This window comes from Schistocerca nitens, chromosome 3 (genome assembly GCF_023898315.1).
Source record: "Schistocerca nitens isolate TAMUIC-IGC-003100 chromosome 3, iqSchNite1.1, whole genome shotgun sequence".
NCBI classification, from domain to species: domain Eukaryota; kingdom Metazoa; phylum Arthropoda; class Insecta; order Orthoptera; family Acrididae; genus Schistocerca; species Schistocerca nitens.
In genome coordinates this window covers 780,104,655-780,121,908 of record NC_064616.1, presented here as the reverse complement: position 1 = coordinate 780,121,908, position 17,254 = coordinate 780,104,655, and the positions used below count along the sequence as shown (strand labels likewise).

General features: G+C 40.2%; 1 protein-coding gene across 4 annotated transcripts in view; it reads left to right on the top strand.

The window, feature by feature from the left end:
* The window catches only part of LOC126248792 (presequence protease, mitochondrial), a 93,833-nt gene that overhangs the window by 36,171 nt on the left and 40,408 nt on the right, over positions 1-17,254 (top strand). For 2 of the 4 annotated variants that reach the window (XM_049950177.1, XM_049950176.1), the window contains one exon: positions 13,385-16,680. The exons of 1 other annotated variant lie outside the window; for it this stretch is intronic. In XM_049950177.1, the coding sequence (XP_049806134.1) occupies positions 13,411-16,401 (2,991 nt within the window). In that variant the 5' untranslated portion in view covers positions 13,385-13,410 and the 3' untranslated portion in view covers positions 16,402-16,680. One more of the 4 variants, XM_049950179.1, reaches the window with a different exon arrangement.

Below are 17,254 nucleotides of genomic sequence, written 5' to 3'. Positions count from 1 at the left end.
TTTTTACCATGACTTGCTGTGAAAAAATTCCATTCTGCATGAATCTGAAAATCATGGTAATGCATGCATAAATTTTTAAGATTTTTACAGCTTTTATACTGACTAGCTGCCCCATCACTGAAGTATTTCGCAAAATGTATGCGAGGCAGCTTGTTTTTCACATATGCCATGACAGTGCGAATGTGGGCATGAACTGCAATGGCATCATGAATTAAACAGTCACTAAAAACACACAGGTTCATGACAGACACATCATCTGATTCACCTCTATAGTAAATCACTAATGGCTGGAGAGTTGCTTGACTGTTGTCCAGATGATATCCTTGGATGGAATCTTGAACTATAAATGCATAATTTTCAGAAAAGCCTAGTATTGCTATAATTTCATCTTATTTCAAATTATCCTTAACAAAACTGGAGATAAGCCAATTGTGCTGTTGCTGTGAAGCTGTGTGTGGTCAGTTTGTCCGTTTTTTGACAACACATTTCAACAAAATCTTCCACTGTACTTTGCTTTGTTTCAAGACTTGTGTGATCCATGTGTGTCCATTGTTTATAAGAAACAAGTTCATCATCATCCATAAGGGGTTCACCATACAGTTTGTTATTCATGTGTTCTGCAAGATTTGCCTTGCCAGGACACTTCTCACCCCTGTGTATCATGCATTGGTAGGAACTGATGTCACACACTAGCAGCTTCATTGCACTTTTGTAATCCAGACCTGAATCCTTTATAGTAACAAACATCAGCTTAGCATTTTGATGGGTCTCACATACCCAAACATTGTGTGTGCCCCTTGCACTTACAGGCACAATCCATTTTGGCCGAAGATTGAAAAAAGATGATAAACCTACTTTAGTATTGGGATACTTTTCCTTGAATTCTACGTATAGTTCTGATATGTTGCATAGCAACAGTCTGTTTTGCATCTTTACACGTACATTTCCCATTTTCACCGTTACATAGTCTTTTTTTTCCAGGCATTATTCGGCTGTAGTCATTATTTTTATAAAACTCCGACACTAGCACCTTTATTTCTGAACTCAATTGCTTACCCTGAGCCTGCTGAAGTTGTGGAAGCACTCCTTGGGTTGCTTTTATTTTCCTAGCTTGCTGTACCATATATGTAGAAAAATTGAATTCCTTTGCAGTGTAGTCAATAGAACAGCTGGAAGGTGCAAGGGTAAGAATAGCTATTTTTTTCTGGTGTGTGGATATGGCACATTTTTCTTTCAAATTATGCACGATTTAGTCCAAATCAGAGCATTTTCTGGCATGATTTCTGTTCCCTTGGAGCAGATAGTTTTTCCTCTTCCACCATTAGTGTGTGAGCTATTTTGTGTTTTAATTCGATTTGAGCTTCTTGTAGTTTTCTTCTACCATAGCTGGGCCTGTCTCTTTTCTCAACTTTGTGTGTCTTCATGGGAGAATAACCAAGAGCAGTCACTGAAGTACTTAATTGCTCATCCGCTGTGGTTGTAGGTGGCTGATACTCTTCGTCACTGCCACGTAAATTATCAGAATGTTCTTCATTTTTTAGCAGTGTAACACACCTGGAACATAAATTTTGTCCTGGTTTCATGTTAAGTTCCATGCACTGATTCACTTTCAATACTGATTTTATATCAATTTCTCTGAGGCTACACTTCACTTTCTTCTTATGAATCCGAAATGGCTCAAAACAACTTCTTTGTAGGAAAGAATATTTATCTAGAAACAGTTTCATATGATGATAACAAACACTAACGTTTCCTGGAACCGTACTTCTTGTGCCCACAGGGTGTATCCTGGATCTCCATAGCAACAAATCTTGGTCTGATTCATCCAGATCATACAGTACAAAGTGAATGCCACATTTGTTCCATATGTTGTTTTATGACATTCAGATGCTTGTGCTCTACCAATACTGCAACTAGTTTGAACAAAAGCACCACTAGTACACTCTTCCACCTCCATACTGTCTTTCCACAACAGTAACGACCAGTCTGAACTAGAATCTTAAAAACATGAGTAACCTGTAATTGTTGCTTGTTTCCTTTGTTGTTCCTGCCTAACAATGACTCATTCTGTCCCTGAAAACTACCATTGTTTAACTTTCTATTGCCTAATGGTTCCCAACAATTGCTGCAGCTTTATCTGAAACAAGCTGTCTGCATCATCACTATTACTTGCTAAATCGTGTTAAAAGAAACGTAACCAAATACATCTCTGTCAACTTTTATTGTACACAATTGATTTGCAATAACAAGTTGTAATTTTGCCACATATTATATTATGGTCTACTTATGCAGTGTTTGAAATTTGGCTTGGATATCACTTGTCCCTTTTGTGCTACCACACTTAGAAAATACATGTTTTTCAGGTAATTTTTCAAATTTTTGTATTTTCGTGTGCATGTAACTCTGTGCGACTGATATGGGCAAGATGAGTTCTGTGTGTGTTTAGGCCACATTAAGCTTACCACAAAAAAATTTATACCCTTTTTGAGTGAATTATATTTGGCATAGTGGGCACCTATAATATGTACCTTTTAACATATTACATTTTTTTAACCACATTTTGGAATTTTTTATTTTACCTCGGAAATATGTTGTTGGTGTTTTGATTCATAGAGTGTGTTCTCTAAGTAGATGTTACTGGGTTGTAAAAATTTCACTGGACTGTGTGGAATAGTTCCAAAGTTATTAAGACCTGAAGTTGGGTCTGAAGATAGATTGCCAGATGCGGGTTGCAATTTCCGGGTCATGACACCTTCTTTCACAAGCCATTATTCTGGAACTAATTGGCAGAGGAACTTAAAATTTTGTACATGAGTGTTCTATACTTGGTAACATTGATGTGCTAAATTTCAGCCAAATCTGAGACTATCAGCTGGAACATTTTCTCAAAGTGGTTGAATTGACATGGAATGACCCATGTTTTTGTGAAAGGATTGCAGCAGTACTTTTGCAGAAAACAAACTGAGAGAGAAGTAAGGCTTCATGAATCTGTTTAAAGGTCATAATCAGACCATAATGTCAATAGTATTTACTAAGCAAGTCAAAATTCATTCAGTGACTCAAGTTCTTTTGACAAACAACCAGTTGTGCAATGTGGTATGTCAGGAGCAACATCTGAGTCCATCTGTCCTCCAGAAAATAAGTTAGCCACTCTTGTGCTAAAACACCTTGAAAAGCCTAGTAAATAAAAAAATTCTATTTTTTGTGCGTGCTTGATGTCTTAAGTTGGCAACGAATTGCTCAGTGTCCTCAGTGGCTAATTTCTTGGTTGTAATTCGAAAAGAACCGACAACCTATCGCCTATAGATGGTTGTACAAATGTAATTAATATAGTTTATTACATCTGCCCATAGCTTTTTTTCCAGGTGCACAAGGGCTAATGCATCCTGTGTGTTAAGTGTTGGTGGCAGCCTGGCTGTTAGGGTGATAATTGTTGGTGGCTGCCACTGACCACTTAACTGAAGCACATGTTAGCCAGTGTGTGTATGGAAATGAATATGTGCACGTGTGTCTAATACTCAGAGTACATTTCTACAATGATTTGTGGGTGAGTAGTAGCCTTTCCCCCTTTTTTTTTATTATTCCAATTTTGGTTTCACATTCTCGTTATAATTTCTTGGTTATGGTATGCATAAAAAGTAAAAATATTAGCAAATGTATAAAATTCCAGCACATCAAAATAACAAAAATCTATCAGCATTAAATATAACAATAGTGAGTTGTGTTGTACCACGAAATAATGTACTTGGTGTAGCCGAGTAAAATTCAGATGCCTTCCACGGCAACATGATGCCTTCCCCAACAACATAAGAAGCCAAGGAAAGTGGGTCAAGCCATAACGGCTGGACTGAATTTCAACAAGGGGAAGCCACAGATACCACTGTATTATGGACGCACCACCGAGCTGGTTACTTCACACCATAGCCAGGCCGGGCAGTCAGAGGCACCAAAGTACAGACACAGCAGGAAGATGGAGCATCCACAACTCGGATGGCTGATTCCCCATGCCCAGGTTGCATCTCTATTGGGAGTTGAGGTGAAGAAACCAGTGTGATAGCATAACAATCATGGGTGAGGCCCGAATAAGTATTTCTTATTTTCAGTACAGATATATGCAGCCAGTGACCTGCAATGAGGAGGGACCAATCCTGGACCGCCATTTACTTATCTAGCGATCTACAAGGATCCATTTTGCTGCAAATCCCACCCTGCAGACGTGGGCACTGTTAGCCAAAGTGCTGCCATCCATGCAGAGTCTGATGTGGAAAACTTAGTCCCCTTCGATCATTGGGCCACTTCGTGGCCTCCAGCATGAGCCTGGATGGGTGGCCACTCTTCCGCCATAGTATGGGCGAGCAGTCTCCTGTCTGCTGCTGTAGGCAGACTCTGCAGCTGCAGCTGCTGCTGGCTGCCTCTTCTGCCCAGAGATTGCAGCATGCCATGTCGTGCCTCGTGCACTGCTGTCCAGCTACCACCAGGCAGTGTAGCTGATGTGCAGTGGGCAACCCACTACCTCAGCAGACTTGGGCACCTCTGCCACAACGACATGGTCCACATGCTGATGTTGGCATCTTCCTGGCTGGGCATTCACTGCCACTGCTCTGATTCCACAAGCAGCCTGCAATGTTGCCACATCATCTGTGTATTGTTAGACAATAAGCGTTGGGTCTTTAATGCCGTTTTACTAATGCTCATTGGGCATCAGACAAGCACCCGCTCACCACGCCACTACGCACATGCATCCAGGGATAGTGATCCATCAGCATCCTGACTGTGACCTGCCCACAACCGCCACTCAACATAACGTCCATCGCCAGAGTCATTACAGTTGGTAATATTTAGCAGTATGGCATCAAAGTAAGCACAAATTTGGTAAAACAAGTGGTAGCTTCTTTAATACATTAATAACTTCTAGAACACACAACACAAATAACTGTTGTAGTTAAATAGGATTGATAACAAGTAACTTTCCTGGAGAACTGCTGGAAGGCACTTGGTGTCCTTTGTTTATTAAAAAAAATTACCGCAGCAAATAAAAAAAAAGTTTAAAAATTGCCACAGTTCATTTTGTCCCCTACTTTGAGCTTGTGTAACACAAAAATGGTGAATGACTCAGCCTTGAAATTTTTTAAAGTGTGTACATCACGTTTTATGAACTGTTGTTGTGGCCGGTTTCAGCTGAAATAGACCAGTTTCAGATTTAACATTAGAACAAAGAGAAATAAATAAAACATTGGTTATTGTCTAATTCCTAAATAACTAATGATTTAAGTTCTCGTCTTCTGCAGCTGGCTGCATAGATTTCACTGCTAGCAAGAGTCGCCACTGTTATCAATATCCAATGTAAATGGTGATACTAGTACTTCCTGTTTAAATCTGCACTTAGGGTAAATAATGGCAGAGTTTATACCATTGCCGGTGTTGGAGGGGGGAGGGGGTGAGGCATAGTTGAGGTGCCCACCGAGAGATCCAGCAGCATGGCTAGCTCCAATGACCTGGCATGGTCCTGTGGCAGGAAGTGGAGTTGGAGGCAAATTTGGTATTGGGGGGGGGGGGGGGGGCTTCACTTTGGGAGTGGTTCCTTGTCTATGGGCTCCCATACCCTAGTCAACTCATCTGTGTGCTTATGAGTGTGGCATAGGTTGTGCCTGTGAGTGGATGGCAAGGGGGCACAGAGTTCAGAGTTTTGGCTAGTGGCACAAAAGATGATTGTATAGGTGTGAGCTCCTTCAGTTAGAGGCAATGGGACTGTTTATGAATGCAGTTGCAGTTGGAGCTGGGTTCAGTGACAGGCCATGACCCTGGGACCAGCCGCAACATCAATCAGCTGATGTGCACTATGGCCTAGGATGACCCCATGGGTCCACCATGTATATCAGCCAAATGTGGGCATCCGGGCATAGGTGTCCTCCAAATGGCCGAACCTGTACTTCAGCTGGGCATGGATGGTGGGAGGTCTAACAGGGTTCGATGCCTGCATCAATACAATATTTCAGCTGTACTGGCCCCTTTGACAGGGGTGGACATATACTTGGTAATGAATCTGTGTAGTGCCTCCTCGGTCAACGTTGTCAACAAGGTCTCATGTTTCAAACATTCTGACTGACTTCACAGCTTCTGAGTCAGGGCCGCGTGGAAGGGGGAGGTGGTCAGTTGTTCAGTGCTGTTGTAGTGGCAGAAGACTTTGGGTTTGGATTGCATCGAAGTAAACTGGGATCATTTTCTGCCATCAGTTTGTGTGGTGCTACCTCAATTGCAAAGATCATAGAAATGGTGTGGATGGTAGCATGAACGGTTGATGATGGTATCCACATCACAAAAAGGAAGTCAGAAAAAGCATCTACCATAAACAATCACGTCTCTACCTGAAATGGCCTGGCAAAATCAGCATGCTTTACTCCAGTGGGTGGTCTGTGTGTGTCTTGTGTGTGTGTGTGTGTGTGTGTGTGTGTGTGTGTGTGTGTGTGTGTGTGTGTGTTATATTCCCTCCATCCCCCTCTCCTCTCCCATGGATAATCATGGCTATGGAGAGGAATGTCTTGCAGGAGCCACCTGCTTCAGGGAGCAGGTACAACAGGAGTGGAATGCGTGTTCAGCTGCACAGCCACTACTAGACCGGTACATGGGCTGCCAACTTCCTTCATGTGCATTATCCCCTAGTGACCCATGAAGTAGTTCAAGAATGGTGAGTCATAGCGGAGGCAGAATGAGGACTCATCATTCATAGATGTCTGTGGCTAATGTTAAGATGCTGTTTGTTGCATTGAGCCCGTGCTACATCAAAAAATTGTTAAGAAATCCCAGGTCTGCTTGTTTTGGTAAATGCTCAGGCTACCCCAACCGCGTCACTGACATTTGCAGTACCAGGTCGTTGGCCAACACTTTGGGCACATCATGCGCTGTCAGTAGGATGTTCTAGGATTTATCACAGGTGGTGGTAGAATGCAAAACGAACCGTTTCCTGGGGATCAAATTTGATGTCAGGACCATTAGGAAAGCAGGGCATGGTGTCTGCATTGGCATGTTGGTGTGTAAGGTAGAAGTATGGCTTTCATAGTTATAACTGATTAAGAACAATGCCTATCACTGCAGACTTGGCCCTGTTTTCTCCTTGAGCTTGGACCTGTGCTAGAAAAGCAGTATCAATGGCTTAAAGTCAGATGGAAATTGCTGCTACACAAATATACATCAAACTTACTCACATCATAAAGTATCGCTAAAGTCTGTTTTACGTTCTGTGACTAGTTTATTTATACTGCTGTTAATGATTGAGTACTGGAGGGCAGTGTGGAGGGTAAAAATCGTAGAGGGAGACCAAGAGATGAATACACTAAGCAGATTCAGAAGTATGTAGGCTGTAGTAGGTACTGGGAGATGAAGAAGCTTGCACAGGATAGAGTAGCATGGAAAGCTGCATCAAACCAGTCTCAGGACTGAAGACCACAACAACAACAACAACAACAATGTTTGAGTTATAGACAATTAATCTGAGATTTTATGGGGCAAAACTGCCCCAATCCCATATTGTGGTATATCAATTGGGAGCATCAGTCACAGGTCCGATGTGTACTTGGCTGTTTTTAGATAATCCTAAAGGTATTGAAAAGCCTGTTGACATGATGCTGACCACACAAATTTGATGCCTTTTTTGTGTGTCTGGTTGCTGCTTTGGGTACAAACATAGTACAGCAAGTGAGTCTACCGAGAAAAGACCAGTTGTTTCTGGTAGGTGGATGCTGGAAAGTTTTATAACGTCAACATGGTCACACATGGGCACTGCTGGAAATGTAGCCCAGGTCTTTAATGCCAGGGGCAAAAAAGCTGCACTTGTCCGACAAAGTGTTTTTCCAAGAAAATCATAAAGTCCACAAACAAAGCAGTGCTGTTGTATGTGTAGCAATATGACTCTTGACTAGACACTTCATACAGTGTGAAACCAGTGGCCAAGGCAGTCTTTCAGCAAGGTTTTCATACGGATTGGCAGTACCACCCACATGACACACCAGTCTTGCTTCTCGCAGCCATCCATGGTGACTTCCCTGTTGCTGATTTCCAACACCTCCGTTACCCCTGCTATCATAGTTGCTGTAGGCAGGTATACTACCCTCTTCAGTTGTCCATCAAGAATTTTTGAAGTATCAGATAATTAGTTTTCATTTGTGCAGTTGTGGAAAATTTTAAACAAAAGCTTTGATCATAAAAACCAGTCATTGCAAAGATAGGAGAGGGAAATTTCAATGAATTTTTCTTAAATAAAAGAGGAAACACTAGCTGTCTCTGGCCAATACAACATGGATGTCTTGCACCAAGACGCCCTGATGCCAGCTATGAGCATTTTTCGCTTTCTGTGTTACGAGATAAGTAATTTAGCTAGTAATTAATTGTTTTTGCAGTATATTCTATAGCATTTACATGCATTAGTGTCAGCTAGACTTGATAAATTGAAGGTTTCAGTTTTTTATTTGTGTCTGAATAGGAAAAGCGAAGAGTCTGTTTATAACAGTTTCGCGTGTACGCAAACGTTTGTTTAAATTCTTAACTGATGTTAAATACGTGGGATTATCAATTAAGTCAGTGTACAATACTCAGTATTTATGTTTGTTAGTGTCATTTAGACTCGATACATTTAAGGTAGCAGTTTTTATACGTTTTATTAGGAAAAGTGATACTGACAGTGAATTCTCTAACCTCACTTGTATACGTTTAACTAGTGCAACTTTTGAGTGTTAACAGTTAAGCAAACGTAAAATATGTGGTAAATTAGTGTTACACTACAATATCTGAGTAAATCAGTGTTATAATACAGCTTCTGAGCCCTTCTTACATACGTTTTAGTTAGCAGAAAGCTAAAACTCACCTCGCCATCTGCTTAAATTCCTTAGCTTGTTGTGTGGTTTACATTCTGAACTCTTATTGTTAGCTAAAGGTTTTGTTTTGTACCTGCATTTGTCAGTGTACAATACTCAGTATTTACATTTATTAGTGTCATTTAGACTTGATACATTGAAGGTAGCAGTTTTTATAGTTTTATTAGGTCATTTTGGTGTGTACATAAGCATTTGTTTACATTATAAATATGATGGATAATCAGAAGTGTAGCTTTCCGTAGATTACTGTTTAATTCGTTAATAATATTCACTAGGTAGCCCGTAGCAGTTTACTGTAGGTCACTGTTTTTTCTTTAGTATTCACTAGGTAGCCCCTATCAGGAAAATAAGCACCAGATGTAGCTTGTGCCATACATTTTTATTGTTTTTCATTGTTGAGTGTCCTTTCTGCCAACTAGAGTGTGGCAGTAAGTTTCCGTAAGTTTCTTATAGTAAATCACATATTAGCTAGATGGATAGGGACTGTGTCTGTTGTGTGCAGATGCAGGAGAAGTTGGCCACAGTCCAAATGCAGCTGGAAGGTTTGTTTGCCACAGTCAACAGGCTCCAGAATGCCACCTTTAGGTGCAGTGGGGATGGGGTGCCTGGGGCAGCCTCTGCTGTACTAGATGTGTAGAGGGCGGGGAGGGGGGGCAGAATGTCACAGCTCTCTTGTCACTGAGCTGACCTCAGGTGTGACTGAGCCGGCCAGCCCACTCTCACCTCAGTGTGGGTGGCGGACTGTGTCGAGGTCTTGAACCTCAACGCAAAGGCTGCATGGAGAATGCAGGCTGAGCCGGATCAGAATGTACCTTCTGCCAGGATAGTGGCCGCTCCTTCAGCAAGGTCCGGACAGGCACATTGGGATTAGTTATTAGGACCTCCAATGTTAGGCGGGTCATGGAGCCCCTCAGCAGCATAGCGGCCATGGTGGGGAAGAAGTCCAATGTTCACTCAGTGTGCTTGCCAGGGAGCCTTGTCTGGGATGTGGAAGAGGCTCTTCCAGCGGCTATCGAGTGTGCGTGGTGCAGCCAGCACCAAATTGTTGCACATGTCGGCACCAACGATGCCAGTTGTCGAGGCTCGGAGGAAATCCTTGGGTCCTTTCGACGGCTGACTAAACTGGCAAAGGCGGCTTCCATCTCTAGAGGAATGGAAGCCAAGCTGACGATTTGCAACATCATATCCAGGGTGGACTGGTTTGGAGTTGAGTGGAGAATCTAAACCAGAGGCTACGTTGACTCTGTGGCGAAATTGGTTGTAGATTCCTCGATCTACACTATCGGGTGGAAGGTTGTAGGACGTCCCACGATAGATCAGGGGTGCACTACACACAGGAAACAGCTACGTGGGTAGCACAGTACTTGTGGTGTGCACATTGAGGTTTTTTAGACTAGGTTCCTCCCCACGAAAAACAAACCGTTGGCCTGAAAAATTACCAGTTCATGACACGGATGTGGGTGGGCCAACTGTAAAAATTGTTAGTTCACCTAAACAGGTCATTCCAAAGGATTTAAGTATGCTAAATCTCATGTTAATAAATTGTCGAAGTGTCTGTAGCAAGATCCCCGAGTTACTCTCTGAAATAAACAGTAGTGATGCCAATATTGTATTAGGTACTGCAAGCTGGTTGAAACCAGACATAAATAGCAGTGAAATTTTGAACTCGGATTGGACAATGTTTAGGAAGGATAAGACTGATGCTATGGGAGTTGGTGTGTTCATTGCAGTTAAAAGCTGTTTAAATGCAGTTGAGATCAATACTGAGTCGGACTGTGAAATAGTCTGGATAAAGCTGTCAATCAGACAAGGAGTGACCATTGTATTAGGATGTTTTTATAGACCACCAGCATCCGCAACAAACGACGCAGAATGTTTCAGGGAAAGTCTTGAGCACATAGGAAATAAATATCCAAATTATCCATTAGTTATAGGTGGAGACCTTAATCTGGCGTTGACTGACTAGGAAAATTACACGTTTATCACAGGGGGCAGAAACAAAAACTTGTGTGAAGTTATTGTACGAGTGCTCTCAACATACAACCTTTAGCAATTGGTTAGGAAACCAACTTGAGATGGGAACATATTATATATCTTGGCAACAAACAGACCTGATCTTTTTGAGGAAGTCAATCTAGAAGAAGGTATTAGCAACCATAATGTCGTTGTGGCTTCTATGTCAGTAGCAGTTGCAAAAAAAAACCAAAGAAACAGCATAGAGTTTTCTTGTTTGGGAAAGCAAATAAAAGTGTCATTAATGAATATCTTCAAAGTCAGCTCCAAGCATGCACCACAGGACACAAAGATATTGAGCATCTTTGGTCGGAATCTAAAGGTATTGTCCAACACGTGCTAGAGAAATATGTGCCTAGCAAAAATATAGGGGAGGGAAAGGATCCACCTTTGTTCAACAAACATATTAGGAAGTTGCTGAGAAAGCAGAAAATTTTGCACAGTCATTTTAAACGTTGTCACTGCCCACTGACAGTCGTCGAAAGGTCAATGAGAGGTTCCTTTAACGAATTTGAAAGCAGTATTTTATCTGCAGATTCTAAAAGGCACCCAAAAAATTTAGGTCATACGTAAAATCTATGAACTCTACAAATAATTCAATATCTTCTCTTGCTGACAGTACGGGTAATGTAACAGATGATGATGATAAACAGAAGGCCAAAATTCTAAACCTAGCTTTAAAAAACTCATTTACAGTAGAGGACTGCAGCTCTATTCCCCCTTTCAATTATCGAACAAACTCGATGATGGCTGACATAGTGTTTAGTGTATCTAGGATTGTGAAACAGTTAAGATTTTTAGTCGCCAGGAAGGCATATGGCCCAGATGGTATCCCTGTAAGATTTTATGTTGACTATGCTACAAATATATCACCACTCTTATCTGTCATCTATCAGGGATCATTGGAACAGTGAAGTGTTCCATGGGACTGGAAGAATGCCCAGGTCATAGCAGTCTATAAAAAGGGTTGAAAATCTGATGCACATAATTACCGACCAATTTCACTGACATTGATTTATTGTAGAGTCATGGAACATATTTTGTGTTCAGACATAATGACCTTTCTAGACTCTGAGAAGCTCATGTGCAGAAACCAGCGCAGTTTTAGGAAACAGCACTCATGTGAGACACAGCTGGCACTCTTTGTGCATGATATACAACAGGCTCTAGATACTGGCTCCCAGGATGATGCCATATTCCCCGACTTTTGAAAGGTGTTCGACTCAGAGCACTGTTGCTTGCTCCAGAAAGTGCGCACTTACGGTCTGTCCGATGACATATGCGGTTAGATAGAAAGTTTTCTAACAGACGGAGAGCAGTATGTCATCCTGAATGGTGAGACCTCAACAGAAAAAGCGTAACATCAGGTGTGCCCCAGGGCAGCGTAATAGGTCCGCTGCTTTTTACGATTTACATAAACGATCTGGTTGATGGTATTGACAGCACATTAGACTGTTTGCTGACGATGATGTAGTCTACAGGAAAGTAGTATCACATGAAATTTGCGAACAAATCAATGAGGATTTGCAGAAAATAAATGCGTGGTGTAATGACTGGCAGTTATCTCTCAATATTAGACAGTTAACCTACTGCATATAACAAAGCAAAAATCCCCGTTAATGTATGAGTACAAAATAAATGCCCAGTCTTTTGAAGTGGTTACATTCGTCAAGTATCTGGGTGTGACTATTCAAAATGATCTCAAATGGAACCATCAGATTACACAAGTAACGGGTAAGGCGAACTCTAGATTGCGGTTTATTGGTAGAATCCTGAAGTGATGCAGTCCTTCAACAAAGGAAATTGCTTACAATACGTTAGTTCGTCCAGTCTTAGAGTATTGTTCATCCGTATGGGACCATTACCAGTTGGATCTGATTCAAGAGATTGAGAAGGTTGAAAGAAGAGCGGCAAGATTCGTGACTGGTACATTTAGCCATTGTGAAAGCATTACAAATCTCATAGAAAGTTATAAGTCGGACACACTTGCAGATAGACGACGCGCTAAATGGTAGGGACTGCTCACTAAATTCCAAAATCTGATCTTCGCTGAGCATGTGGGGCATATATTATTACCACCAACTTTCAAACCATGCAATGATTACTATTCAAAGATAAGGGAAATTAGAGCTCATACTGAGGTGTTCAGAAAGCCGTTTTGCCCTCGTGCGACCCATGAGTGGAACGGGGGGGGGATATGACCTTGGCACGAATAGTGCCCTCCACCACACACCGCTTGGTGGCTAGCTGAGTATATATGTAGATGTAGAAATATTCAGCTCATATTCTTTTGGATTAGATTGATTTTAATTCTAGCTGTTCAAAATGAGTCCTCAACTTTGTGTAAAGTTTTATATGCCATGTGTATAGGCAGATCTCTCCTTTACTTTTCTCCCAACGGCATATAATTTGAGAGTGTTAATTTTAAATTTTTAAGTACTTTTAGCTGAATATGTTGTCAGATATTTACTTATGGATGACAAAATATATATTTTCTTTTACAGGAACTGATTGTCATCGGAAGTACAAAATGTGGAAATTATCTCGTTATTTGAAGTTTCATCAGAAACATTTTGATACGAGGATCCAATTGAGATCAGATTCCACAGCCTCCTCATTTCAGGAAGGGAGAGAAATTGAAGGTTTTGTTGTGACACAATCGGGAAGTGTTTCAGATCATATTAAAGCCATATGTTTAACACATTTGGAAACTGGGGCACAGTATGTTCATTTACAAAAGAATGATCAAAACAATGCTTTTGGGGTTGGTTTCCGAACAATTACTGCAGATTCCACAGGATTACCTCATATTCTGGAACATACCACTTTGTGTGGGAGCAAAAATTTTCCATGCCGTGACCCCTTTTTTAAAATGATTAACAGGTCAATGGCAACATTTATGAATGCAATGACTGGTCCTGATTTTACTTTGTACCCATTTTCTACTCAAAATTTCCAGGACTACAAAAATCTGATGGCAGTTTATCTTGATGCAGTTTTTAACCCTCTCTTAAATAAAAATGATTTTCTGCAAGAAGGCTGGAGATTAGAGCATGAAAATGTGGAAGACAGAAATTCTCCAATAATCATAAAAGGAGTTGTTTACAATGAAATGAAGGGTTTGTTCTCAGATAACCAATCCTTATTCTCTCAGCATTTGTTAAACAGTATTCTTCCAAGCCACACCTATGGCCATGTTTGGGGTGGTAATCCAATTGATATTCCAAAGTTAACGCACAGTGACCTGATAATATATCATAAGAAACATTACAATCCCAGCAACGCATTTTTTTACTCATATGGAAACTTTCCATTGGAATATAACTTAAATTACTTGAGCAAAAATTATTTGTCTGGAGCAAAATACTCGGAGCGGTATGAAGTTCCCTCTGAGAAAAGGTGGTCTTCACCACTACACAAGCATGTTGGTTGCAGACTAGACCCACTGATACCAGATAAAGATAAACAGTCAACAATTGCATTTAGCAACCTTTGTTCTGATGTTACTAATATACAAGACACTTTTGAAATGTCAGTTCTTAGCACACTTTTGTTAAAAGGACCTAATTCTCCTTTTTTTAAAAGCTTGATTGAATCTGGATTATCTGCTGGGTTTGCGCCAGTCACTGGTTATGAAAGTCAGACTAAAGATACTATCTTTACAGTTGGTCTTCAGCATGTGCGCCAAGCTGATTTTGATCAAACCAGCGAAGTGTATAATAGTACTATTGATAAAGTGATTAATGAAGGATTTGACAGCAATAATATAGAAGCGGTCTTACACGAAGTGGAACTATATAACAAATTGGAGGGAGAAAATTACGGCATACGCCTCTTAATGAACATTGCACCCATGTGGAATCATGGTGCCAATATTGTAGAGAGCCTGCAGCATGACAAACACCTCTTACTTTTGAGAAACAAACTGAAAGAAAATCCAAAATATTTCCAAGATAAAGTTCTACATGAGATTAAAAATGAAAAACATAGACTAGTTTTAACAATGTCACCAGAGGAAGACTATGAAGCAAAGAAAATTTCTGAAGAAGAGAAGGTATTGAAAGACAAGCTAGTTGCTCTATCACAATTAGAAACATCTGAAATCTTTAAACAAGGGTTGGAACTTCACAAGTCACAGTGTGCAGTTCAGGACGTTTCATCATTGCCTACACTGACTGTTGCAGATCTTGCTCAGTTTGTTGAAAAAGTTCCTGTTACAAAACCATTTTCATCAGAGGTTCCCTTTTATGTTTATGTTCAGCCAGTAGATGAAGTTACCCATTTCAGAGCTGTTTTCAGTACAAAGGAACTTGACTCTGAACTAAAAAGTCTTGTGCCATTATTCTGTACTGTTGCACCACAGATGGGAACAAAAAACTATTCATTCCGAGAATTTGAACAGTTGGTGCGTCTAAAAACTGGAGGATTTACCTTTAGCAAACATATTTCAGAAGATGTTTTCAAAACAAATACTTATGAAGAAGGTGCTGTTTTTTACTCTCATTGCTTGGATAAAAATGTGCCTGATATGTATTTATTAATGTCAGAATTTCTATCTCGTATGGATTTAGGTGATATTCAAAGATTTGAAACTCTTACTAGACAGTTGTCTGTGGACTTGCTTAACAGCATTTTTGATTCTGGCCATCATTATGCTATTTCATCTTCTGCTTCACTCGTAAGCCCTATTGCACGTCATGTTGAAAGTTGGACAGGGCTTACCTACATCAAAAAGCTACAAGAAATTGTACAGCAACGTAAATTTCAGGAGGTCCTTTCCTTACTAAGTAATTTACCACCTGAATTAATACATAAATGCATGTCCAGGGCTGCTGTCAGTCTTTGTGAGAAGAATGCAACTGATAGTGTGGAAGAAGCAACCAATTTTTTGAAAAGGTTTTCTGCAGTTGGTAACCCCATAACAAAAACAGAAGAGGAGGACTTCAAACAGGTCTCAGATGCAGCTGTGCATCATGTTCACAGCATCCCTGTAAATTTTGTATCTAAGTCAATAATGACTGTGTGTTATGGTGATCTCCATTTTGCTCCACTTAGAGTTCTTGCAAGATTGTTGTCAAATTTATACCTGCATCCAATAGTTCGTGAAAGGGGTGGTGCTTATGGATCAGGTGCACACATTTCTCAAAGTGGAGTATTTAGTTTCTTTTCTTATAGGGATCCAAATTCAACAGCCACATTGGACACATTTGACAGTGCATGTGATTGGGTTAGTGCAAATAAATTTTCTGATACAGATATCGAAGAAGCCAAATTGGGGATCTTGCAAAAACTTGATGCGCCAGTTCTACCTGAAGACAAAGGAATGAGAGAATTTCTTTATGGCATAGATGACAGTATATTTAATGGCCATAGGCAGCAAGTCATGAATGTAACCAGGGAACAAATACATCAGGTGTCAGAAATGTTTTTGAGATCAAACAAATGTGGTAAGGCGATTGTAGGCCCAAACAATAATGAACTGGGAAATAGATTATCTGAAAATTGGAACACCATTAATTGAGAGGTATGATATTGGAAAAGACGCTATCATTTTTTGAAAATAGACTGTTGTTGAAATCTACTTCTGATTCAAATAATTTTTCATACTTCAGAGAATAAAGACTGCCTGTGTGTTGTGTTTTATTCATTTGTTAACTAAGAAATCTGAACTGAAACGTTGCAGCATAAAAATTTGATGTAGTCTTATTTTATAAACTCGTGTGCCAATTAATATTAATATTTATCATTACTCATGTATGTAAATGTTTATAAAGTTCTGTAAATAAAGTTTTCTGTGTGATGTAGTATTTTACTTTTTGTGGTAGCATGAGGACCTTGAAATATAGTAAATATAATCATCATTGATATGCAGAAAATTTCCAAATTTCCTGGTTCATAATGACTTACATTTATTGTATACTTTGTTATTCATAGAGATACAAGTTGATTAATGCACACGTCCAAGAGAAAAGTACCCACTTTATGTGAGGAGGGAATATGGCAAAAATGAAGGAAAAGTTGTGTGTCAGAGTAGCTCAAATACTATACAGCAGTAAATTCAGTAAAATTGTTAAAAGGGAAAGTTTGGAAGAAAACCAAATATAGGGGTAGAAGAAGAGAAACAAACCCAAAGTGGTAAGGATAAAACAAATAAAGTGCAGTAAATAGAGTTAAAGGGAGGAACCTAAGTGGAATAAATGTAAATAAATAAAAAAACCTGTGGAACAAGGAAAAAGGACAGACTAAGATAAATTCATTTTAAAAATCCTCTCCTCTTGCCACACTCCCAGACAAACTGTCTCAGCCTGCACTCCAAGTCATTACCCCCCCCCCCCCCCAATTCCTCCATTGGTGTTTGTTAGAATTCTTATTTA